General features: G+C 40.4%; 1 protein-coding gene across 6 annotated transcripts in view; it reads right to left on the bottom strand.

Moving 5' to 3' along the window:
• LOC133419899 (disks large homolog 5-like) overlaps nt 1-25510 on the bottom strand; it is a 36237-nt gene extending 10727 nt beyond the window's left edge. The window contains exons 1-23 of one of the 6 annotated variants that reach the window (XM_061709391.1): nt 24780-25510; nt 17783-17851; nt 16884-17052; nt 16474-16617; nt 14095-14278; nt 11130-11386; nt 10479-10791; nt 10083-10313; nt 8141-8325; nt 7874-7999; nt 7480-7612; nt 7232-7356; nt 6853-7028; nt 6549-6652; nt 5939-6031; nt 4776-5741; nt 3641-3764; nt 3347-3488; nt 2919-3040; nt 1497-1580; nt 1250-1409; nt 909-983; nt 2-167 (exon numbers count right to left, since the gene is read on the bottom strand). In XM_061709391.1, coding sequence (XP_061565375.1) covers nt 2-167; nt 909-983; nt 1250-1409; nt 1497-1580; nt 2919-3040; nt 3347-3488; nt 3641-3764; nt 4776-5741; nt 5939-6031; nt 6549-6652; nt 6853-7028; nt 7232-7356; nt 7480-7612; nt 7874-7999; nt 8141-8325; nt 10083-10313; nt 10479-10791; nt 11130-11386; nt 14095-14278; nt 16474-16617; nt 16884-17052; nt 17783-17851; nt 24780-25071 — 4440 coding nt within the window. In that variant the 5' untranslated portion in view covers nt 25072-25510. The remainder of the gene's footprint in view (nt 1; nt 168-908; nt 984-1249; nt 1410-1496; nt 1581-2918; nt 3041-3346; nt 3489-3640; nt 3765-4775; nt 5742-5938; nt 6032-6548; nt 6653-6852; nt 7029-7231; nt 7357-7479; nt 7613-7873; nt 8000-8140; nt 8326-10082; nt 10314-10478; nt 10792-11129; nt 11387-14094; nt 14279-16473; nt 16618-16883; nt 17053-17782; nt 17852-24779) is intronic. The other 5 variants (XM_061709393.1, XM_061709394.1, XM_061709392.1 and 2 more) reach the window with 5 other exon arrangements.
• Between the last annotated feature and the right edge of the window lie 293 nt (nt 25511-25803).

The following is a 25803-nucleotide window of genomic DNA, read 5'->3' as shown; positions in this document are numbered from 1 at the left end:
CCTCGAGAAGCTGGTCTCCGTACTCTAAATGAGCCTGATGAGCAATGCTGCCTGCTGTCACTTTGGATACAAAAACGCCGCCGCTCTCTCCACTCACAATGGAGATGCCCAGCGGTTCTGCTCCCTTCTGTACCGTCACGATGCGTGGCTCCCCCAGGTACGGCCTTCTGAGAAAAGGAGCACTAACTTATACGTAATGTTATGACATCTATTCACAAAGGCTACTGGCAACATGCAGCATGCAAAATTACAACATGTAATTAAAACCAAAGTTATTAGCATTAGAAAAAACCTCATGCTTTTCCAGGGAAACGACCAACTCAAAATTTGTTTGCCAAAAGAAATCAACTTAGCAGATAGCAAATGGGTTCTTGGGGGCAATTGCAAATGATGTTCTTCTCTTTTAATGTCTATATTTGTTTGATATAACTGTTTGACACACTGAAACACTTGGAAATGTCAGTATAGCCACCCTTTTGGTAAAAAAAAGAAAAAAATGCAAAAGAACTTTGATGTAGGAAAGGGCTGGTATGATATTGACCGAGCAAATTCACAACGAAATTACACTCTTATAGTATTTACAGCAAATAACATCTAAAAATCAGATACACTTACAAGTACAGGAGCTGTTTGCAAAAATGCCAAATGCAACATACAATCTGACTGTCTTGCTACCGTACCAAATTTAACCGTACCTTCACTAAACTCCAAGCACAGGAAATCAGACATGATGATTTTTTGAAATCCATTTCATTATTATGCTTTTAAAAATAGAGATTAATTCTGCACTGGGGATACAAAGTGGCAGAGGATGACATTTGAATTATGCATATAGAGTATCTTGAGCGCTCCAACAACTTTACAGACATTGCATAAGCCATTCATGCTACAAATACCCTGGCACAAACCTCAAGCTTCTCAAAGAGAGGAACTTGGGCTTTACTGTCTGTAGACGTCTAACAGAAGGGCAGAAAGAGACAAATCTGAGAAGCACAAGGAGATAAGAAAGAGACAAAATGATCACCCAAAGCTGAGTGAATGATTTCAGCTTTTAATTACCAGTAGCAGAGGACAGAATAGAATTAGAGATGGTGAGTCAGTGCTCTAACAGCGTGAAATGAAGGCTGACAGATTTGTTTCCTGCACTTAATCACAATGAAGCAGACAGAAGTACAGACAAATGGTAGAAAACATGTCGTGCTTTTGTGAATGATGGCGGTAGAAGGATGCAGATGAGGGGCTGGCTTACCCATCCCTCCGCCTGTCACCGACCGGGGCAGGGCTGACTGATATCCTGGGCTGGACGGAGAGAGAGCTCTCCGACTGGCTGCTGGAAAAAGACGATATGTCCAGGTTGACGGGGGACATTGGAGGCGTCGGGCTGCTGCACTCTGAACGTGAAAGAGAGCCTGCAGTAGTACAGGAGGCGAGTAAGCAGGTTGTTTCCTGGAGGGTCACTCACTAACAGGTGATCGAGGTTCCACATTAACCAGTACCTTTGTCGGATCCAGTCGAGCGAGAATAGCGAGCTGGAGGAATCTTAATACGCTCTGCCCTAAATGGTAAAGTACCAGGGGAGCCTAAAAAACAAACAAAAGGACAAAAAGGAAATCTGCTCAGGGTCAGTTATTCAGGCTGAAAACATAACTTTTTCTCAACTGACTTCATCAGTATCAAGCCATGAATTCAGGACTTCTCACAGGAAATGTGAGTTTCTGTGATTGTTCTGTTCTGATAAACTCCCACGAAGAACACCAGATGTTTTTGACACTAGGCCTGTGTTGAAAAGATCGATTCTCCGATTTTAAATCGAACCCTAACCCTAATCGATTTAAAAAAAAAAAAGAAAAAAAAATCCCATCATTACATTACAACTTTTGGTACTTTTTTGTTTAGGCTCAAAAAAGGAATATTTTGTTGTACACGAGAATAACTTGTGCCATGTTTTTGCCTTTAAATATGTGTAAAGGTATGAAAACATTAAAGTTTTCAGTTATAATTGCATAAATTGTCTATATTTCTTTGCTTTATATACTGTCTTGGGGTTACATTTGCATAAATGTTAAAAATCAAATTCTCATAAATGAGGAAAAAAATAAAAGCGATTTCTTTCGTCCTCTGTTTCCTCCCTGGATCTGTTTGGTAACTCTGCCCCACAATGTTTCTGAAAGCAGTTCTATCAGCATTCTGGGAGCTGACTGGTCCTTACAGCATCATTAGCTGCCAATACTTGCTGTTGAATCTCAATATAATACTAGTATTAATATGTTGCAGAACTACAGTCATATAATTCATGCAACAGCTGAAAAAACAGTTTTATTAACAGTAACCCAAATCAATATCGGATCGAATCGGATCGGATCGAATCAAAGCGTGATAATCGATTCTGAATCTTAAGAATCGGAATCGAATCGATTCTTGATATTTGAATCTATCCCCAGCCCTATTTGAAACGTAAAATTGTTTCAAGAGAAGCAGATCAAATTTGAGGAATTGTTTTTGTTTTTAATTTGCCAATTTCAATTCAATCATGCATGCTAACACAGATCAAAGGTCAAACCAGGGCACCTGACAAACCAAGGAGAGTAAATACAGGCTGTGTAAGAAGACAATGAAGCACATAAGAGATGGGTATCAGATGCAGCCAAGTAAAGCATACGTGGAACTCCCTGGAGCGAGTAGCTGTAACAGGGTACACAACCATCTGTGATAATGTTACTTCCTGTCAGGTAAACCTCATTACAGGAAGGGTCAGTGAGACATTACAAGACATTATTTGAATGACCAAAATACCCTACAAGTCAAAAAAAAATAAATGCATCTGTAATTTTGATAAAACCCCGGTTTAAATTGTTAACATAATAAAATCTCTTGAAGGAACACTGATGATATGCCCAAAACTAGGACACCATACTCACTAGGCCTGGCTCCAGAGGGCAAGGAGTTGGTGCTGTGTGGCGGCTGGCTGCAGATTCTCTCAATCAAGTCTCCGTTGCGTTTGTGGCTGAGGTCCAGACTAAGGCAACCTTGATGTTGGGGGCTAAAAGTGGAGAAAACAGGCACATATAAGTCCCACGGCTGTCAATTATTCAACCCAGAGCAAGACAGCGGTAGCTACATGCCATCTGTTCGATATCTGGGGCAGAGAGCACACTGTTGTTGTATACGTGCGGCTTGAAAGATACAAGCCCTTTCCACAGAAAAGTATTTGATGCAACAATAATAAAATCAACATTAAAATGAGAAAAGAGTTTAAATAAATAAAAACTATTTTGGTCATATCCCACTACCTCACACAGGATAGCTGATTCTGTTATCACAAACAACGTAAAGACCGGGAGATCACCTCTGTGAACACAGGTGGAAGCCGGGACCGGGAGCTGGAGGACAGTTGTTGGTCTGGACCTCATGGCTCCAGGCCGTGTAGACTGGGTTCCTCATGACATCTGTCACAGCGGGACAAGGGGACAAACCTCGCTGTGATTGGTCTGGAAAAAAGACGCAAGCGCGAGTCTGGAGCTTTAACATCTTTCAATTTACAAAAGAGACATTTTACTCTTATGACATTTTACACAGACAACGCCTTAAAATCCAGATTAAAAGGCAAATCAGAGCAGATTAAGATGTCGTGATGGCTTACGTGCTGTGGCGCTACTGTAGCTCGGGGGTGCAAAGGGCATGCTGTACCGATTAGTTCTCAAAGGAGAGAAGCGTGACAAGTCCACTGGCTCTGGGGAGTGTTCATCATTCGAGAAACTCTGTGTCTGTAAGATACAATCAGCTAATGAACCTATGTTTAAGCTGACAAACTGTCCACACACATAAGTTCACTGTAGAGGTCATGTGCATACATGTACATAATGCAATTATATATAAAACAGCAAAAAGCAGCAAAACACAACAACCGTCCTCTTTATCGTGTTCATTTATTGTGAATTAATTTTGCTAACAAGACACTAATTGGCATGGCAGCTACACTACATAACTAAAATGTTTTTTAAAAAAAAGGGACATGAATATTTAGTTGGACCACATTTATCTGTAATTAAGGCATTTGCTGTGGCATTGTTTCAATAAGCTTGTGCAACGCTGCAAGATTTATTTCCATCCAGAGCTGCATTTAAATTTTCACCAAGATCTTGCACTGATGATGGGAAACAGTGAGCCAGGGTTTATACAGCAATCCTTATGTTAAATTTAATACCAATTTAATACCTTTTTCACTACCTTCAGATTTTTTTTAAAAACTGTCGCAACATTAAGTGTTAATCACGGACCTTTTAACATTAATACAGATTTTGAACTATAGAACACTATACAGAACAGATTTATAGACTCATTGATGTTGACCAGATGTTTCACATTTATTTCACTTTATGAATGACAATAAAATAGACTGCTTAAAATGTAAAAGGTAAAAAATAATACCAATTTAAAAAAAAATAATACCTCTGACAGTGAATTTAACACTTTTAATGGCCTTAAATTTGGCAATTTTCATTTATCACTTTTTAATACTTTTTAAAACCCCGCGGAAACACTGTGAGCAGATATTCACTGCAGTCACTGTTGCCACCAGAAACATATCAATCTATGCAGCACTTTTCAAATGTGAAGTTAGATTCACCACCAGGTGGTGAGTCTAAAGTGGCCAGGCAGTTATTTCACTAGTAAGGCTTAGCAACAAAAAGAGGATAAGAAACATGCAGCTCAAAAGAAATCTGAGCACTTTAGTAAGTAAGGATACCAGATGATTTTAGGACCAAATCCATTACCTGCATGGGAACAGGGATGTGCAATGGGGTCACATTTCGTCGTAGTGCTGGTGCAGATTTTGGTCGGTAGCGCCTCTTTTGCTGCACCTCTGTCCTGTGGTGAACCCCCTCCTCCCCGGCAGATTTCTTGAAGCTCTTCATGGCGTCTGCTGAAGAAACAGTGGTGTAGTAGAGCTGGTTCCTCACTTCCCCCTTGTCCTGGGGGTTTGTAGCTTGGGCAGGGGATGCCAATGGCGTGCCAGCAGTGATGGTAGATTCAGAAGCAGAGCTATTCTGTGGCCGATGCTTAAACCTAAATGAGTCGCTCCTGGCTGGTGGGGTGGGGGGTGTCTGAGCAGGTTCAGACACGGAGCTCTGTGGCGAGTGCTTGGACGTCTGAGACAGAGACGAGTAGTCCAGTTTAGGGGCCGTCTCCGGCCTCCGGAAACCACTCATATCAAAGATGGACGTCCTCTGCTTTGGCTTTTTGTATATAGAAAGCTGGGTGGACTCGGGAATGGAAGCTCCCACTATGACTTTAGGCCATGTGCCTCCGCTGAGTTTCACGGGTGAGCTCTGCACTTGGTCCGCTGCTGATTGAGGAGAACTGCAGTTGGTGAAAACGGGGGTAAAGGTGAGGGGACGATGGTGGAGGTCCTGCCTCCGGTAGCAGAAGTCTGGGTGGGGCTCTGTAGGACTGTGGGAAGTGGAGAAGGACCGGGAGTGCTGGGAGATGTGAGAAAAGGCTCTGTGGTGGGAATGAGCACTGCTGTTGTTGTTGTTTTGCGGAGAGTCGCATGTATCTCGACATAGTTCGTCCTCTCTGCTGCCCAAGTTACAGCTGCAAATGTCTGTTTGGGTGGAGGAGTTGTGCTTAGAGTTCCTGCAGTTCCTGCTGTGGATCTCGCTTGTCTGGAGCCTCAGTCCCTTTTCTGAGTCTCGCAAAGTTTCACATAAATTCTGACCCGAAAAACTCTGTGGGAAAAACTGTTAATAAAGAGGCAGATAAGGTCATTATTTGACTACATGTAAAGAGCAAAATATTCAAAATCAAATGCTGAACATGTTTGGGACTTCTACACAGACCTTACTTTAACCAAAGTCCTTTCTTTTTTCCACACAAAAAATGATCATAGCTCAGTTTAGCCACTGAATGTTAAGTAACACATTATCGAGGTATTCACCTTCATAAGGGAGATACTGAGAGAGTTGCTGCAGTTCTTCAACAGAGACTCACATTCAGAGAGCGACTTGCTATCAAGTTCAATTCCATTGATCTGAGAGCAAGAGAGAGAAAAAGTACTTTAAAATGCTTTACAAAGTATGGATGGTCAGTTAGGACATGATGACATCGACTCTAAAATAATTTTGCATGAATGTTTCAGAAAATCTGTTATGGATATATTTCCATTTTTATACAGATAATCTTTAAAGAGTAAGATTTAGTGCAACATTAAAAAGACAGATGTTGCTTCTATTACAACTTTGGGCAAATTGCTTGCTTGCTTTTTGCTCTTTCCTTGGTTAAAGTCTGCAAAAAAAAAAAAAAAAAGTAACTGACCAATCTAATTCCATGACAGAAGACTTTCTATGCATAACCACATAAGTATACAGTTAGCAAAGTAGATCATCCACACTTCACTGTGTCAATAAAGCACAAGGTTGTGACTCGGCCATATTGTGTGTGCATGCTTGTAGTCAGTAGAGGGCACTAAAGGCTAATGCCAATTCCCACTAGTCGTGTTTGGCTCTTGGAAGTTGTGTTTTTATTGCGTTTCTGGTCAACATACTTACAGCCAACAGTCTGTCACCAACAGTAAGATTACAGTCTCGGGCAGCAGGACTTCCTGCTGCCAAAGAGGCAACAAACACTCCACTTTCCAAACTGATACCACTGTCTGAGAAGGACATTAGAGAAAGCAGAAATCATATTTATGCCAGCAGAGAATATCCATCACATATATAATTACATATAAGCAAACAAGTATTAAAATCAATAAGTTAGTTGGTGTTTTTTTTCCTCTGGCATCGTATCAGTACTCCGTGGAGGATGTTTCAATTACTAAAATGTATTTCTTAATTGGAACTCAAGGTTCACCTTTTTGTCCCGCCATGTTTATCTGGATTGGAGTGATAATTCGTCCTCCTAGTGATTTCCTTCGACGAACCACCATATTGATCACTCCCTCCCCGCTCAGCACAGCTTTAATCACCTGTTTCCTGTCCTTATTGGTCAGGTCCACGTCGTTAATTTTCAACAACCAATCATTCACCCTGCACAGAGGGGGCAGATTAGATGGAGTATTCATAAGTCCCCAAACCATCAGTCTTGCATACAGAAGTGTCACATATCAACACTGAATGGATGGCAATATTTCAGCCATATCAGACTTTATCATATACAAACAACTGTTAAATTTCGGAACCGAAACTCAGGGGTAAAATAATACAAAACTATAGAAAAAAATGACATTTACCTTAATCTCCCTTCAGCAATACTTCCTTTATCCACCTTAGAGACAAATATGCCACTATCTCCTGATAAATGGGGATCATTTATCCCTTCAGCAATATCAAACCCCAGTGCTTTCAAATCCATATCCTGGAAAGATAATAAAAACATGAAAAATATCTACTTTCTACTACTGCTGCTTGTAAATCAAACGTGTGGATAATCAAGTGTAGAAATAATTTATATCTGAAAAAACAGTTAAGTGGCTCTTACTCTATGCTTCTCCAGCTCTACAACTTCCGTCTCCCATTCCACCGAGTCTGTGTCTATGGCTGAATCGTGTGAACTGTGAGCCATTAGCTGGCGATATCTCGCTTCCTTTTCCAACTGGTCGTCCAACTTTTCTCTGAAACAAACATAAAATGTACTTCCGTAAGTTCAATGTGAGATCAGTGGACTCATCTGGACTTCTCTCAGTTAGTGGCATAAATTCTCCACTTGGGGGCACAAAAGATTCCCAAACAGAAAGAAGATTCATAGACATGGAACTTTCTAAATAAGTAAAATATAAGTTTCAGCCCTAAAATAGACCAGAGTGTAGCACATAGATGATAAGAGGTAAAAAAAAAATAAATAAATAAATAAAAAGTGTGGAGGCAAAGCTTACTTTAGCTCTTTGAGTTCCCGCACTGCATCATTCTTCTGCTTCCTCATGTCATCCAGATTCCTCAGAGCATCCGCCAGATCACTCACAGCTCGGTCCCTCTCTCGTCTCAGGTTGTCGCACAAGGTGCTGAGACACGCACATGTCATCAGGTGTCACACAAAATGTAAACAAAACTATTTTTGTCCAAATCTGTCAACCCTGATACAAAAAGCAAATATAAAATATTTCCGCATTATGAAGACAACACCTTCTGAAGACATCTCTTACCGTATGCTCTCCCGCTCTGCCACTATCTTGTCCCTCTCCTGAAAGGCCCAGTCCCGTCGGCACTTGGCGACCTCGGCCTCCTGTACAGCTTCCTTCAGCTCCTGAGAGATGGCCTCACACTGCTTCCTCAGCATTTCAATCTCTTTGTTGGCTCGTTCCATGTCCAGAGTGGCAGAGTCTTGTTTCTGGAGAGACAGGCCGAAAAGAAAAGGTGAGGAGAGAGACATTGTGAGGGTTTAAAAAGGCTGTAGGCTGTTAAGGCAAGGCAAGTTTATTTATATAGCACAATTCAACACAAGGTGATTCAAGGTGCTTTACATCGATATTAAAAGCAGCAAGACATAATTGTACAGTAAATAAAATTATGAGAAAGGGAGGTAAAATAATAAATAAAATGATAAGAAAAGAAGTAAAACAATAAAAAGCACAAGCTGTTAAAAATAAGGGCAGTAGAGTACAGCAGGTAAGTATTTAATTTAGGAGTACCCTTCAGTAATGTTTTTAGGCCTGATTTAAAGGATCTACAGTTGCAGCAGACCTCAGGTCTACAGGAAGTTTGTTCCACCGGTGAGGAGCAGAATAACTGAACGCTGCCTCACCTTGCTTGGTTCTGGTTCTGGAACCACAACAAACCAGATCCAGATGAACCTCAGGGGTCTGGGAGCTTCATAGGAACTAACAGATCAAGCATGTATTTTGGTCCAAGACCATTCAGTGCTTTGTAGACCAGCAGTAAGATTTTAAACTCCATCCTTTGACTCACTGGAAGCCAGTGTAGTGATTTCATGACCGGTGTAATGTGGTCCAGTTTCCTGGTGTTTGTAAGGACTCTGGTGGCAGGTTCTGGATCCGCTTTTTGTTTAGATTCTTGCTGTTAGGAAGCATGATGGACACGCATCAAAATATGAGGATGGAGTGGGGAAAAAAAGATAACAAAAAAATCTTAAATCAATATTTTAAAATCAGCCACATTTAAGAAGCTTGAAGTTGTGTTTATATCGACATTAGGAGTGCATCAAAACTGCAATCCTTTTGTTAGTTTTACTGAAATGATACACAGGATGTAGCAAATAGTGGGAGATATAACTCATATTTTGTGTATTTGAAAAATAATCAAGGTTGTAAAAGTGTTAAATTGGACTTCAAAGTGGGAAACTGAGAAAATAAGAACCAAAACTAAGAACAACCAAGATAACCTAAAAAAAAAAACAACATATCAACCAACTTAATTTATCTTAAACAGAATTCCATGAATCAAGTGTCATCAGCCATCACAAATGCTAAAAGTGCACAAGACTGGTGGGAGGAGTGGGATATGAGTGAATTCTCTTGCTACAATAGGGCTTTATTTTAGGAAGATCTTTCTGGATCCAATTTTGATCAAACCATCATCTGCTGCACCGATTGCAGCATGGCACCTGGTCAAACAATAAAAATACTGTATATCAAACACTCAGAGAACCCCCTATAATGACGGTCAGAAACATGCAATTGGACTCCTGGTATTGACTCGTGCTTCAGCCACCTCAGCACTAACTTTACACAGATACTTTCTGTGTCCTGCTACGATAAGCAGCTCTAAACTGTTTAGGTGGTTGTTAAACTTTCAAACTCATTTAGGTATTTACTTTTTCAACAATTAAAGCCAATAACCTACCAAATTAAATCCATTAGACTGTCCTCTAGTCTGTCCTCTAGTCTGCAGTCCAGTTTTTCGCTGACATCACAGGCAGGGTCACTCTAGTCAGCGTGATTACTGGTAATTTCCTAATGCAGGGATCTTTAACTCCCATTGTAATTAATCTGACATCACTGAAAACGGAAAGAATTACAACTGCTGCTGCTACAACCACAACTCGTGGTGGGATGAAAGATTATAGTCTGTCCAATAAATCAATCCAAGCATTTGGGCTGATAAATCGCCCTCGGCCTGTCTGGATACCTGTCTAGCCTGGTAATACTCCCGCAGCAGCTGGTCCCTCTGAATAATGGCCTCTGTCCTCTCTTTGCGAGCCACGTCCCTCTCTTCGCGAACCGTCTCAATGTCCTTGCAGGCCTGGTTCAGCTCCTTTTGGGCTTCGGTCTTGTCCTTCACCTCATGGCAGTATTTCTCCAGCAGCTCATTCTTTTCACAGATCGCTCTATCCCTGTCCACCAGCGCAGACGCCAGTTCCTTCATGGCAAAAGGAAAAAAGAAAAATGACAGATACAAATTTAAAGTAAACAAATGATCACAACTTCCTGGATTGTCTTTCACAATTCTTATTAGCATCATCATCATCACTGTGCGTTTTATTTCTTACATCAATAAAAAAAAAAAACTAATTTTAGCGGTTACCTGTCGGAGAGCCTCCAGCTCGTCATTGGTCACTCTTCTCTCTGAGGAGTTGTTCCTGAGCTTCGCCTCGGCCATTTCCAGCCCCGTCTGAAGCCTGTCCACCTCTTTGATCACCTGGTCCCTCTCACTCATGATTAAGCGATACTCGCTGATCACGGAGTCCCGCTCCTCCTTGTATTTCTCACAGTCCTTCACAGCCTTGAGCTGCTGAGTCTTGAGCCGCGTCATGTCCGACTGCAGCCGCTCCATCTCTCTCTGCAGTTCCTTATTCTGAATTGAGGCCTTGGACAGGTCTTGCTGCATGTTGTCAAACCTGGACCAATATCATTTCTTTGCGTTAATGTTTAGTAGTTTTACATTTTCTGTCAAATAAATAAATAAATAAATCACATCTAAATGCCAGTTTCAAAAAAAGAAAAAGAAAAAAAGCGAGCTAAAAGGAGAGGGCATTTGGCCATCTGACGCTTTATCTAACTTGGATTAAGCATGTTTTAAGCACTGTGAAGATTTAACTTAAAACACTACAGTCGAGTGCTTGACAGCATATTTTTCTAAAACTGCTGTTTATCCATTTCCTCTTTTTATAACAGCTGCTGATTTCACACATGTAGCTTCTAGTGCAAAGTGTTTAGTAGTGTTTAGTAGCTTTACCCTCTGAAGGAGGATGAGCAGTGCTGCTGATAGTGGATAGCAGCATCTCTCTGCTTCAGCAGGATGTCCAGCTTCTTCTGCAGCCGGTGGTTCTCCTCCTCAGCCTGGTCCAAACGACTCATGTCTGCATTGTGGCTGGTTGTTTTGTCATTGTAGCATTTCCTCAGAGCCTCGTAGTCTCTCTTCATTGCCTCCAACTTGTCCATAGCTGTGTCATACAGCTTGTTAAGGACATCTGATGACCCCTCATTCATGACCTGCAAATTACATGATTTATACTCTTTGAAGGCAGCATGGGGAATGATTATTTCATCCCTCTGCGTTGCATAAATGAGTACAAAAGTGATGCTCACCAACAAAGTGATGCACTGTTTCAGTGATGAGTTTTGACCACAAAGGAATGTCTTATTTAACATTCGGATCCACTATTCTAGTTAGTTTGAATTTAATTCAAAAACCAAGTATCAAATTTACAATGTCTTGGCATAGAAAGGTAACTTAATTTCTTAAGTAATTAGCTCTCCACTGCATGCTGAGTTAGCAGGTCACAGGTAGACAAAACTATATAATGCAAAGATTGAATTTACTTGATAGAAAAACACATACAAAGCTGGTGTTTCTTGTCTTGGCAATCAATTTTGTAAAACTGATATGAAATGGTTTCTCCACTCTCTCTATAAACCAATAAGTACAGGAAAAATGTTTACCCGATTGGTCCTAAAATGTATGCTAACTGGATTAAAATAAAAATCCTCTGGAGGACTAAGACTTCACTACTGCTTTGTTTTTTTACTTAAGGATGCTTAGATCTTACATACAAATCTAAACTGCAGAGTCAAGAACACAAGTAAAAAAAACTGCAAGTAAAACCTTCAATAAGTTAGAAAAGCTGTCATTTGAACTACGACGGGGAAGAAAAACAACAAAGCTTGGTTTTCAAATTCCACAAATTAAAGAAGAATTATGCAACATTATTTCTTGTTAGTTCCCCAAACATTGGTGACATCTGATGAACCTTATGTTCCAAACGAAGTCCATATGACTTTACTTTTAACATCTGAACATCAAAGGTCACTCAGTTAATTTGATTCCCCATTGGACTGTGGCCAAAAGTAGTTTAGATAATGATGACATGAGGTCCGGAAACAATAAGGAATACATCTTCACTATCAAATACTGCTGCAAGACATTCAACATTGTTACGTCAGAGACTGCAAACGTTTAATGGTAAAACAGTCTGACAGCAGGGAGGCCAAATAAACAGCAAGTATACCATACGTCACATGGAATGAGAGTTGACGACACTGGATAAACAATCTTTGAATTTTCAAAATAGGTTGGGGTTTTCTTTTTCCAAGCGAGATACGGGAGGACCGGGCCTGTCTGACCCCATTTGTCTGAACTATCTCGTCTTCTTGGAAATAATGGTCAGGAAGACGTGGATTAAATTAAATTCTAAATCAGTCTCACATTGTTGCGGAAGGAATTTTGGCCCACTTCTCCTTACAACATCCCATAAAGATCCCATTCTCTAAGAGTCAGTGTTTCAATAAGGTTGAGGTCTGGCCTTTAACTAAGTGTTGATGTATTTGGGATCCTTGTCCTGCTTCATGGCCCAATTTCAGCCAAGCTTCCGCTGTCAGCAGATAACCTCACATTTGACTGTCAAATATTTTGGTGAACAGAAGAGTTCATCATCGACCCAGGGACTGCAATGGTGCCTTGATCCAGTGTCTGGAGAACAAACCCACATGGTTATCCCTCCAGTCCGTTATGACATCTAGTATGAGCTGTTTGTGCTCATATGCTGTGTTCAGGTTTTGAAAAACGTAGCATTGTCCATTATAGCCACACATCCTAACTAAGGTCTTATTCGTCCAAAGGACATTTTTCCAAAAATCTTATGGTTTGTTAATTTGCATCTTCTCAAACTTACACCATAATGATGTGTTTTTGGGACAGAAGAGACGTCCTCCTAGCAGCACTTCAACAATGTATGTGGGTTTGATGTGTGTGGATGAATGTATGCACGCACGTGTGTAAATATGAACATCTTGATGCTGTTAAGCCGAGATAGGCCAGTTTGAGCAACATTTATTTATTTTTCTTATTTATTTACTTTGTTTCTTTCTTTCTCTAATATATATATATTCTTTTTTTCATGTAGTTATTTTGTTTTGTTTTTTCAAATCTTACACTATAGTGGGACATTGACATTGTGTTAAAAGGGTAGACAAAATAAGCTTTGGCTTCAGTCTACACATTTTGACCCTTGCTTGATCTACATGCAAAAAACTTTGTATTGACTACTGACTTCTACAACGTGACCAAATAAACATATCAAATCAAATCAAATCAAAGCATGTTCATCAACATTTCAACACAGTCATCAACTTTAACATGCTAACTGTGGCCTGTGGGATCTGAGATGCAGCTGATGAGATGTCCGCTCCTGGGAAGATTGGTTACTGTCTTCAGTGTTTTGATCAATAAACTCAGTGTTTGAAAATTGCCTTAAAACTCTTCTTAGATTGTTATGCAACAACAACTGCTTCGCTAAGATAATAGCTGGTTTCTTTCCTATTTGGCATTGTATTTGCACAACTGTATGAAACAGACCAGCTTCACATCTGCTTTCATAGAAGTGGTCACACTTGTTGATGATCAATAAATCAAGAGCATTTACTTAGCAGCTCTTAATTCCTATAGAAACGATCAGGGTGATCTTAGTGTTTGGATTTTGGTTTAGTCTTTTTGGTAAATAAACAACAATATGGTGCAAAGTGACATTTATTGTTGTTCATCTGAGGCTTTATGTACCAAATATTCAGACCTGGTATTGACCAGATGATTTTTTTTTTATTTCATCCCCAAACATAAAACCCACGGCCTGAATGAAGGTGTGGTTTCTTTTTCACATGGCTGTACATGCAAGGCTGAATAGTGACTAGGTTTACACAGATACCTGCTGGTGCAGTACCCTCATGTCGGACATTTCCCTCTGGTCATCTTCACGCAGCCTCTTCATCTCCTCGCAGGCCTGCTTCACATGGTTGTGCTCTCGGACCAGCTGGGTGCCGTGCTGTCTCACCGCGTCCAGCTCCTCCTTCAGCTGGCTGTGCTCCCCCACCAGACGGCCGTGCAGAGTACTACGGGGTTTACACAAGTACAATCAAACAGTGCCCGCCATCATTAAAATCCTTAGCACTGCCATTAAAATAGAGCACACACATTAATAGGGTTGTGTTATCCTTATTTTCACACTAAACTTGCTCAAAACTAAGAATATGTTAATGCTTGAATGCTGGAAAGAACAGCTTAACACAGATTTTGTGTCTTCTGGTGATCAGATTATCTTTATTTTTGACATGATATGCACTTTGTTAGGTCCCTATTTAGCAGCCTTTCCCCACCACTCTCTCTCTCTCTCTCTGAGTGATTGGATTTGGTTATTTTCAGATTGGATCGACCTGTCCTCTCCCTAAAGCTCCACAGTATTTGAACACCAGCTTTTCCTCCACTTTTCACCAGAACATCATCTCTAATGTTGTGGTAGTCCCATCCAAGGGACTTATTGTCTATTCAAAGGGTAATTCTTTGATTTCAGTTTCTATGTTGCTCCTAAGCAAAACCCTGGAGGGCGATCCGACTGAAGGCCATGTATTCCACCTGCCACCCGCCTCTGATCAGACCCCTGAGACGGGGCCGTCAGAGCCAGCTGAGACCGTGCCCTGGGACCCAGACATGATCACCCCCAGGGGTCTTACAAACACTTTTCTATAAATACACAATACATCGTTAATAGTCTGTTCTGTATGAATGAATTAATTGTTTATTTATTTATGTGTCATACACCTTTAAGGTGCCCAGCCTATAAGGGCTTACAAGACACAGACACCCTACGCCAGCAAACAAACATCAGCTGTGTACAAACAAAAACACAAAATTATAATATCCACTTATACATTACAGATCAGATCCTTTCTCAATTTTCATATAATGTGTCCTTTCTCTGTTTCCAGGCTCTCTTTATAAAAGTAGCTATAGAGAAAACCTCCTCTTTAAAAAAACCATTCCAATTTAACATCCACCTCAGTCCAAAACAACTCAGGTTTTACAATCTTGCATTTTCTGAACTAAAAACTTCCTGGCTTCATCATATAATGGACAATAAAACAAAAAATGAAGTTCATCCTCAACAACATTTAGGTCACAAACACTACATAATCTTTCCTCTTCTTCAACTTCTGTATTTAGAGACCAAACAATACATAATGATATCGCGTCCTGCTCGTCCAATCCCACATTTCCATTTACAGCTTCATGTCCTACCTTAAATGTATCATAAAACAAACAAAAAAAACTGCCTTATACAAGAGAGATCATTATAGTCTTACGTTTCCCCTTGTAAATGCTACTTGTTGTGGAATAAAATATTATAATAGTGACATTTCAAGCCTCTCAGTGTCCCACCCAGTGTCCCTCCTTTGTTACATAAGTTTTAGGCTGATATAAATAACCAAAAAAACATTGCTTTAACTAGCAACTATAGCAAGAAAAATCAATAAGAGAACCAATAAAATCCCCCATGATTACTTAGTGGTAATGCATGAGCATGAACTAAATGACTTATTGATTTAAGTACAGTACAACGGTCAAATATGAGCGGGATCTCTCCCTGATGTAGTGTGGTGCTTAATGGATAAGTGCAGAGGAGGACAATAAATGAATATTTTTTCTAATGTGCAAACATGGCCAGAAGGAGAAGCTTAAACATGGCATTAATCCATCATCTGTCCGTTGCACTGAGGGCCAGATGTTAGGCTCGTACACTTGGGGGAGAGCAAGGCATCATTAAATCACACAAATGGACAAGCCTTTCCTCCATGTCAACTCCACACAGCTTATTTCAGCAAACAAATGCTCCGTTTATAGCTTTATCCGCATGACACAGATGCCACGCCGTGCAAACAGTGTTCACATAATGAATACAGGCCACGCTTAACCATGAAGACGGGCAGTAATTAAGTCTCTACTTTCAATCTTTGAGTTTATGCTGCTTTGAGGACGAATATTTAACAATGACAGAGTTGAAATTACATTGAAAGCGGATTGCAAGGGTTTTTATTCATGGCTTAACTCATCAGCTTGAGAACTGGTACAAAGGCTTCATCCCAATTACTTTTGCAAAAATAAAATCTGTTCTATGCAATCTGCTATAAATATGTTAGATGAAAAGATGAACACTAGCTAAAACCCTGCAGGCTGAGCAAGAGTACATACAGCACAAATGCACCGGCTGTTCAAAAATTTACAAAGCTCCCATAGTAGACTTTCCACTTACTGATAGAAGTCTGCTTTCTTCACAGCCTCCTCACACCTCTTTAGGGTGGTGCTATGCTGGTTTTGCAGGGACTGCAGGTCTGTCATTGCTTTCACGCACTGCAGCTTTAGACGTTCGTAGTCATGACCTGCTTTTGAGTTTGGTCTATGTCGCAAAGAAGGAAGAAGGAAACACAACAGTGAAAAATGGAAAACAAAAAAACAGAAATCAAGTATTAAAAAGCCACATAAAAGAACAACAGAAACAGGAAAAAATATCATGCAAACTGTGTGCCTACAGGGGCACAAAGTAGAGCTGTTAAATTGTGCTTTTACAGAGTTTCGCCTAAATTGAAAGGATTTTCACTGCCACTCTTTTTGTAAATGTTTGCTTTGTAGAGCAGCATTAAGTGCATGAACTTAGATCAGTACCTGCAGTCATCAAAGGTGGTTCCGGGTGAAGAGAGGGCCAAGCGTTTGCGGAGTTCATCCCTTTCACGAGTCACATTTCTCAGCTGGAACAGCAGCGTTTCCATCTTCTCGTTCACTTGGTGAGTGTCGGTGTGGGCAGGCGACGGGGAGGAGGCTTGACCGGGAGTACCTGCGGGAGTCCACTTGTCACTTGTGGCATGTGCCATTTATAAGTTGCAAATGATGGTACGATACGGAAGCTTCCAATCATTTTAAAACCTTACTCAACTTAAGCGACTTAAAGCGTAAAGCTGAGTGTTTATTTCAGCTAAAAAGTGATTAGAAAGTGAGTTGATTTTTGTGCCTACTAAACTAAAAATTACACATTTCTTTATAAGTAGTGCTAACCATTTCTGTATTCCTTTACTTCCATCATGCTCATATTTTTAAAGCCAATATCAGTTATTCATCTACCTCGCCGTGGTATTCATTAACCACAGTACTTAGGAATAAATCACTCACAGAAGGGGGGCGGGGTAACAGATACAGATTTGTTTCCTTTTCAGCAGCATGTGTCATTTAAAATCCCCTCTAAGACTAACTGAACGTGGTGTCTGTCTATGTTGTCACTGTGTGTGTGTGTGTGTGTGTGTGTGTGTGTGTGTGTGTGTGTGTGTGTGTGTGTGTGTGTGTGTGTGTGTGTGTGTGTGTGTGTGTGTGTGTTAAGCCCCATCCTTCTCACATCTGTGTAATCACTTGCAAGTGTTTATCGTTTGGACAGCGAGCAACCAGTCACTGATCATTATTTATAAAATTGTTGACTCCTTCAAACAAGTGTCGTCCCCCCCCCTTGTGGATATATTGTTTTATTGATACATCGTTACCTTTAATCTGCACTCCCCTGTGAGTGCAACACTCACCTAAGCTGCTGAGGGAGCTGCTGCTTTCTGAATCAGATGGCATGGTGGACAAGACGCTGTAAGTGGACCCTGTGAACAAAACCCGGAGAACAAAAACATTAAAGTCATCTCCGTGAATGCCCGGCCATGTTTGCATTATGGTCAGATAATTATCTCCAGCATTGTGTGATACATCAAGGCCCTGCAGCTTGAGTTACACGTAGGAGCCTTCAGTGAAGAAAGGCCAGTTGGAGGGATAATAAGGTGGGACTTTCCCCAACTTGTGATGACGAGCCTGTGGGCTGACAACAGAGTGCAGCTAATTATCAGTTGGGCAGGGAGCTTGAATACTGACTAGCCAGGGCCCCAAAGAGGGTGCAGCCTTAGAGCTTTTCCTTTTATCTCCTCTGACAGCATCACACAGTTCCCCCCTGTGAAATGTCCTTCTTGTATCATGATTCATAATTAACAGTAAAGGGAAGACACTTCTGTACAACACGTAGCTTTATGGAGACCATGTAGTTTGACAAACCAGGGGAAAAGTAATGAATCTGATGGAAAACATCTGCCAGAGTTAATCAACCACTTGCTATTTTCTCAATCATTTGATTCAAGTGAATATGCAGAGAATTTGTATATCATATAAAAAATAATGATAAAAATGCAATGTATTCATGCAGTCTAGTTTTCGGGGCATCATACGTGACTTTTTTTAAAGTGGTTATGTCATGAATTGAAGTGGATTGTTAATTTTCTCACAATGTTATAAACCAACAAAATAGTTGAAGGATGAGTTTGAAAGCGTTGAGAATCAATATGCAGCTTAGATTTGTTCATCACATTGCTTTTCTAAATTTATTTAATAAAATATGTATTTTTCCTCATTAAACTAACATATAACTAATGTTGATTATTTGTTGTCAACTAATGTTTTGCTGGGTTGTTTAATAATCATGACACTATTCACTTCTTTCATTAAATGTAGATCTAATACTTTCCTCTAAAAAAGTGTTTGAGAAAATGGTAATCTCAGAGATGCAGCTTGAGGGGTTTAAAAGACTGCGCAGGCCTTGATCAAACAGCCAGCAGTGCACTTTCACTGAGATCTTACTTGGAAGAGCAGCTTATAGTTCAGTTAAATCAGCGTCTTCCTCCCTGATGTAAAATAGTGCGGTGGAGGGAAGACTTGGAGCAGGCTAGGAGCATGACAAACGACTCTATTTACCCACATCCCAGTACTCTAAATCAATCCCATGCTGGCTGAGTTACCACTAGCTCAAGGAGACTATGAGCTGAGACTATGAACTGCCCTGCAAACATGGATCACCCTCTTTTTCTCAGCATAGGACTAAAACAGAAGACACAAAAAAAGAGAAAGAGAGAGAGAGAGAGGGAGAGATTGATGTGCCTCAGGAACTGTGGCATCCCATGGATCAGGCTCTCATTGTTCTCGCTCTAGCTCAAGTTTCCCATGACTCTAAGCAGAGCGCCTCAATGGGTTAGGTGCACTGCATCACAGCTCGCTCACTTTCCTGCACTGCGCAAGTCATATGACTGGGACCTCACGTGGGCCGACTCTCCACACTTAAGTGTCTTATTTAGGCTCATCTCTTAGTCAGAGTCACAGCCCCGTGGTCATCTTTTAGACATCCGGGCAGGCCCAAAATCAGCAGATAGGAAAGTGGGAAAGTTGTGTGTTATAAACACCAACAGGAACTCTGCTCCACTCGTAATGAGCGAATCACGCTTTTTTTTTTCCCGCCCCAAGAAAATTGTTGTGTGTTCCTCTTTAGATCTCTGACAGGGTTCTGGAGCAGGCAACACTGCTTGATGTCCATGTTACAGATTTGCAGTTTTAGCAACAGACGTAGTCAATATTCAAACAAAAGAAAAAATAAATAAACACTTCAGGAAACATTACTTAAGCCCTTTTCAGATATGAAATATAAGTCAATTTCTCCTAACAGCACATCGTATAGCACAGTAAGTGCACGGTGATTAGGGGTGGGCAAAAATATCGATATGGCAATATATCGCGATACTTTTCCAGCCGATTCAATATCGATATTCAAAATTTGAATATCGATTTTTTTTTTTTTTTTATCCCCGATCTTTTTCCCATTATATCACCCAGTGCTCCTACCTAAGTGACAGTCCTGGGCATTGCCACTCACTACCAACCCTGGGAGGGCCCTGCACTGAGCTCAGGTTTTATTTCACGTTTTATTTCATTTTATAATTTATTTTTTATATAACACAATTGCCTGTCCTTAAAAAATGAAAAATAACAGAGGTTTATTTATTTATGGATTTATATCTATACTGACTGATCACTGTGCCTGTCCTTGGTTTTAGTACCCATCTTTCTTGTGTTTATTATCATTTGCCACATAATTAAAGCAACCTCATACTAAATTTAATGTTAATTTCATATGATGTAAATAATATGAAAAACATATACAAATATGTTGTAACTTTAGCTTGTATAGTTATAATAAAACATTGTTTTGACTCAGTTTGTCCCATGAATTGTCACTATAATCTGATGAACGTGCAACTCGGATTTTAAGATCCATCACTATCATCTGATGTACATATATACAACTTGGATTTTAAGATGTGTAATGCATTTTTAAATTTTTCGGTGAACTATGTAGAATATAATAATCGGGATATCGCATAATCGGGATATCGCAATGTGTATCGCATCGTGGCTCAAGTATCGTGATGCGTATCGTATCGTGAGGTCCTTCCCAATACCCACCCCTAACGGTGATGGTACAAAAGATGGAAATGCAGGATTAATCCAAAGGAAAATGTGTTTTTTTTACATGTTTAAGTTTAAAGGATAGCTGGTAGCGTGCCAGTAAAGTAGTAACATGCTGTTATTTTGTATGGGGGATGCAGGAGCGGCCCTGTTTCCCCATGTACCTGTCAGACTCTGCTCATTGTTGCCAGCTAAGCGAATATGTCTGCATTTTTTTTTCAAGAATGCATCTGCTGCTAAATGCGCCAACCTGTAAGAAAGAAAACACGTCTAAAATTGTCCACAAGAGTGTCGCTGAGACAGCAAATGTCCCTGCAAACATGAGCATTTGTTTTCCCTTCCTCATATGTTTCCATCTCATCAACAGTAACCTGGCTGTGAGCTGTGCATGTAAGCTAATTATTCAAACATGACACTGGCATTTTCAATTACCACCTGACTGATGGAAAATAGTGCATGTCAGAAAGGGGTTTCAGCGAGCCACACGTAGTTTCAGCCTTAGTTAAAACACTAGAAGCAAATTTGTGAAATTTCGTGGATACGTTTTTATTATATTGTTCATATCTATAGATAACACTGTTCTTCAAGTGCTATAAAAGTTCAGTCAGTGAAACAACAGTACAGATTAATTATTTACTGGAATCATTAAATAGGTCATCTTTAGACAGATTTCTGTGTAACGTCATTACAGAGACACAACGAGAAGGGGGAAACTTCAGTGTCAATCCCAGTTTGAGCTCCAAAACAGATAACTCAATCAACCTCTTATATGGATACGAATTGTTCAATTTTATGGAGGTAATGCATCTCTGGAGCATCTGAAAACACATCGAGCCTCAAAATGCAAAACTCTGATCACCTAGCTCTGATCTGGAAGCAGTAAAAGTCCAGCGGTAATAACACTACAACCGCCTGACGTATTTTATTCTTGCAAAAGATACACACCCTCATAATCTGTTGCCACCACATTACTCTTCCATGACAATAATCAGCAAACAAAAAAAGGTTTCCCTTGTCAAGCCTAAAGCTATGGTTATATAAAACCACATATATCTTACATATCAAAAAGCAAATATGTTTAAAGTAAAAACATCATCTTTGATGCTATAAGCATTTTGATTACATTCAAGTTCATTTTTGTAGCTTACTGACAATTTCAAGTTTGACTACCGGTATGTATCATTGTTTATGGACAAATACTTCAATTTACTTCAAGATGTGTAGTTTTCTCATGTTTTGAATAACTAAAGAATATCTATATCAAGCTGTTGGTCATATATTTTAATAAAATACACAACCACAGGCTTCCATTTTCCAAGGCAAAGGCCCTTGTTCTGGCTAAGCAGTGGAGGAACCAGTCTACCCAGCAGGAAAAGCAAGCTCAGCCCATTTACAACCTGTGTGACTACCAACAGGGAGTTGCACACAACTATACCGTCATAAATGGCACAGACAGAACATATTCATGCACTTGCCTCTTGAGCTGCAGAAAGTCCATCATTAGTAAGTTGTATGGTGCATGACTATGAAATGTAATGTATGAAAACATTAAGTTGGTAATGAATTAAATCCGATATTTACTAAATAACTCCATAATGAACTCCTCACAATTCAGCTCACTGAATAGGACACAATGCCAAAGGCTGAGCTAAGCAGCAATGCAAATACTGTGTATCTTTCTATATGCAGAGGTGCAGAAGAGATGCTGAGCAAGGGTGTACCAGTTTGCATTATACTGCTGAATGCAACAAAATGGGATATAAATCAAAACCACTTCAGCTTACACAGACTTCACTGTTGGATTTATACGCAGCATTAAAAACAAGAGTATTTCAACAGCTTCGGGATGTATCTGTGAATAAGGAAAACATTTAGAAGAACATATCACTGAGTCAGAGAAAGTGATGTGCAGATTTAAAGGTGAAAGGAGGGTGTGGCACATGCCTTTTATCTCTGCATTCTCCCAGAGATGTTTATTTTTGTCTTTCCTTGAGAAACAATAAAAAAATGCACGTTCACCAGATAAGATTCGGTTGTAATAATAAAACTGCCACGTCAGAGCATCTGAGTAACTAAAATAAGAACTCAGGATTATGGACTAAACTGAATATGATGTATACAAAGTTTTTGATCAAACCGATGGCTGCTAAAGTGAATAATTCATCTTCAGCATTTTTCCTCCATCTTATACATATGGATTAAAAAAAATGTAAGCTTTCACTTCGTGGTAAACTCAGAAAACTCAAGATTAACAGATGATGATGAAAACAGGAGTTTTTTTGTTTTGTTTTTTACAATCCTTCAAAGCAGTTTGGGCACATTTTAAAGTGCAAACATTAATTATGTGAATTAAAATAAGCCTTGGATGCATCTAGTTTTGACAAAAAAAAAAAAAAACAATCATGAACGTCACTCTCCAGAGATGGAATTGATACTCATTTAATTCTCCACTCACTCATTTGACTTTGGCAGTGGGTTATTGATTACCTCCCTCGCCCTGTCTCTCTCTCACACACACTCACAGTGTAAAGTCACCTCGGGCAGGCGTGTCACTGCATCGATCCCTTGAAACTTTTGAGGTCCATTAAATACTTCCACAACAAGGGAGCAGGCTGTGCTTTTAGTGGCTTAACACAGCAGAGACAGTGTAAATACGCAGCATGTCACGTGACTGCACAACTCTCTACTCGCCCCAAAGGTAAAGTTGTGCCCCTGATCAAGTTGCTATTTGAGTCAATATGACCTATAATTCTCAGTATAATTCAGTTTGAGGTGAACCAAAAGACAGAGAAAAAGGCTGAGTCAATTTTCAGGCACTTTTTGGAATAGTCTCCAAAAAGACCTGAAGCTTAACACATTAGTGTCATTGTCTGATTTTAAAGCTCTTACAAATGCATTTTTAAATGACTCTGTTGGTACTTGTCACTGTCCTTAAGTGTTGTAACTAATTTACTGGCACTGTTTTGTGATGTATTTTGCATTGTCCTTCTATTTCTGTTGTTGTTGATTTGTTGTTTTGTCTGTAACTTTTAAAGCTGCCATTTTTGGCCAGGTCTCTCATGAAAAAGAGATCCTCAATCTCAATGGGACTAACCTGGTAAAATAAAGGTAAAATCAGAGGTGTCAAGTAACAAAGTACAAATACTTCGTTACCTTACTTAAGTAGAAATTTTGGTTATCTATGCTTCACTGGAGTAATTATTTTTCACACGACTTTTTACTTTTACTCCTTACATTTTCACGCAATTATCTGTACTTTTTACTCCTTACATTTTAAAAACAGCCTCGTTACTCTAAATTTTCATTTCGGCCTTTAAAAAAAACTATCCAGTTAAATTGCTCCATCCGGATAGAGTGAATTTGGTTGTGGTTGTTTCAGATGTTCTTGTCCAGTTTTGTTCTTACATCCGTTCCCTCAGATTCCTGCAACTAAACTTGGATGTACATTCCAATAAAAGTTAGGATAAATGATAACATGCCTCTGAAGTTTGACTTTTTGCACCATTACAATACTTATAGGAAACTAGTCATCATATCTCCTGCTCTCTGAAACACATGTTAATGCTCAATACACATTTAGTACACATTTATGGTTGTTTAATATATTTGCATTATACTAAGATGCATTCATTTTCAATGGCTTTTGTCCTTAATGGCTTTTTTCCCCCTTACATTACTTTTACTTTTATACTTTAAAGCACCACTATGTAACTTTTTCACCTTAATATAATATTTCCAGAGTCATTGTGATGGTACATCAACTTACAACAGGTTTAATGAACCTCTGTCATGGTCTGAGGGGTCGTATCTCCTTCACCGGCACTATGTAACTTTGAGGTGGATGGTAGGAACCCTGCCACACTACTGGTAAAGCACTACCGCTTTTGTCCAAAGGAGCCGCCAAAATCAACAAAAGCAGAAAGTTACATTGTGCTGCTTTAAGTAGTTTTGAAACCAGTACTTTTATACTTTTACTTGAGTAAAAAAACTTGAGTTGATACTTCAACTTCTACAGTATTTTTAAACTCTAGTATCTATACTTGTACCTGAGTAATGAATGTGAATACTTTTGACACCTCTGGGTAAAATAAAAATAAAAACTTAACATGGCGCGTCTGTTTTGAGTGTAGTAAAGCCTGAATTATGGTTCTGCGTTAAATCGACGCGTACCCTACTGCGTAGGGTACGCGTCGCCCTGCGTCGGTGTAACGCGGAACCATAAATGCTCCTTGCTGCCTGCGGGCTGCTCACCGGTGCTGCGGTCTCCCGCTGCGGGGAGCAGGGCAGCGTGCAGGTGAGGGTGCGTCTCCTCCAGGGCCGAGCGAAACTCCCCGAAATAGTCCCTGTCCTTGCCGAGCAGGATCTTCAGCAGCAGCTGCACTTTCTCGGAGTTGGACGAGCACTTGTGCGCCAGCTCGTACCGCTCGGGCTGGCTGAGGGTCCCGCGGTGCGCCAGCGCCTCCACCACCCGGTCCGCGTCCGTCACGGACTCCAGCAGCTCCGGGAAACATTTCTCCAGCAGCTCCCGGTGCTGGGGCTCCATCTCCCCCCGCGGATCCCCGCAGATCCCCGCTCCTCCTCCAGCCCCGCGTCGCTACGGCCGAACCCGCGGCGGGACGGAGCCAGCTTTCCCCGGAAAACAACTACTTCACTTCGGACTCTCCCAAACTGTCCCGCTCGGCCCGAGTGGGGACGCGCTCACGCCGGAGTGGAGGAGACGGGAGAAGGAGCCATATTTGTTGACTGCACGGAGATGACAACACATTTTTCCCCAACTGCGGCTGTTGTCCCTTCTCAGAGAAAAAAACCGTCTCCGCCTCTCCGAGCTGCGCTCTGCCTGCGCCGAGGAGACATTTCTCTCTCAAAATAAAGTTGTTTCTACGGGGTTTTTAAGTGTGAAAACCTCCTCGGAACAACCTTTGAAAGAGTGAAAACTCCATCATGTCTCACTGTACAAGTAGCTGGCGGGGGTCATGTGTCAATCAAATCTCCTGCTGGACATTTGAGGTAAATGTGGGCGGGGCTTGTGTTGGAAGAGCACCTGGCGCCCCGCCCCTTTAATGACATTACCGGGATCACAATCATTACAGTCACATTTATTATATACATACATGATACATACATATATGGGTAAATGACAAATAAGGATTTTCAACAGGTCAATTTTAAAATAATAAAAAAAAGAATATCTATTGCAGTAGTTCAAACATTAAGAATGTTGTGTACACATAAATTCATATAAAACTTAAGTGATTTCTGTCAAGATGAATTGGCA

Source organism: Cololabis saira, chromosome 19 (assembly GCF_033807715.1).
Source record: "Cololabis saira isolate AMF1-May2022 chromosome 19, fColSai1.1, whole genome shotgun sequence".
Classification (NCBI taxonomy): Eukaryota; Metazoa; Chordata; class Actinopteri; order Beloniformes; family Belonidae; genus Cololabis; species Cololabis saira.
The sequence above is the reverse complement of the archived record's forward strand: the minus strand, read 5'-3'. Positions and strand labels throughout refer to the sequence as shown.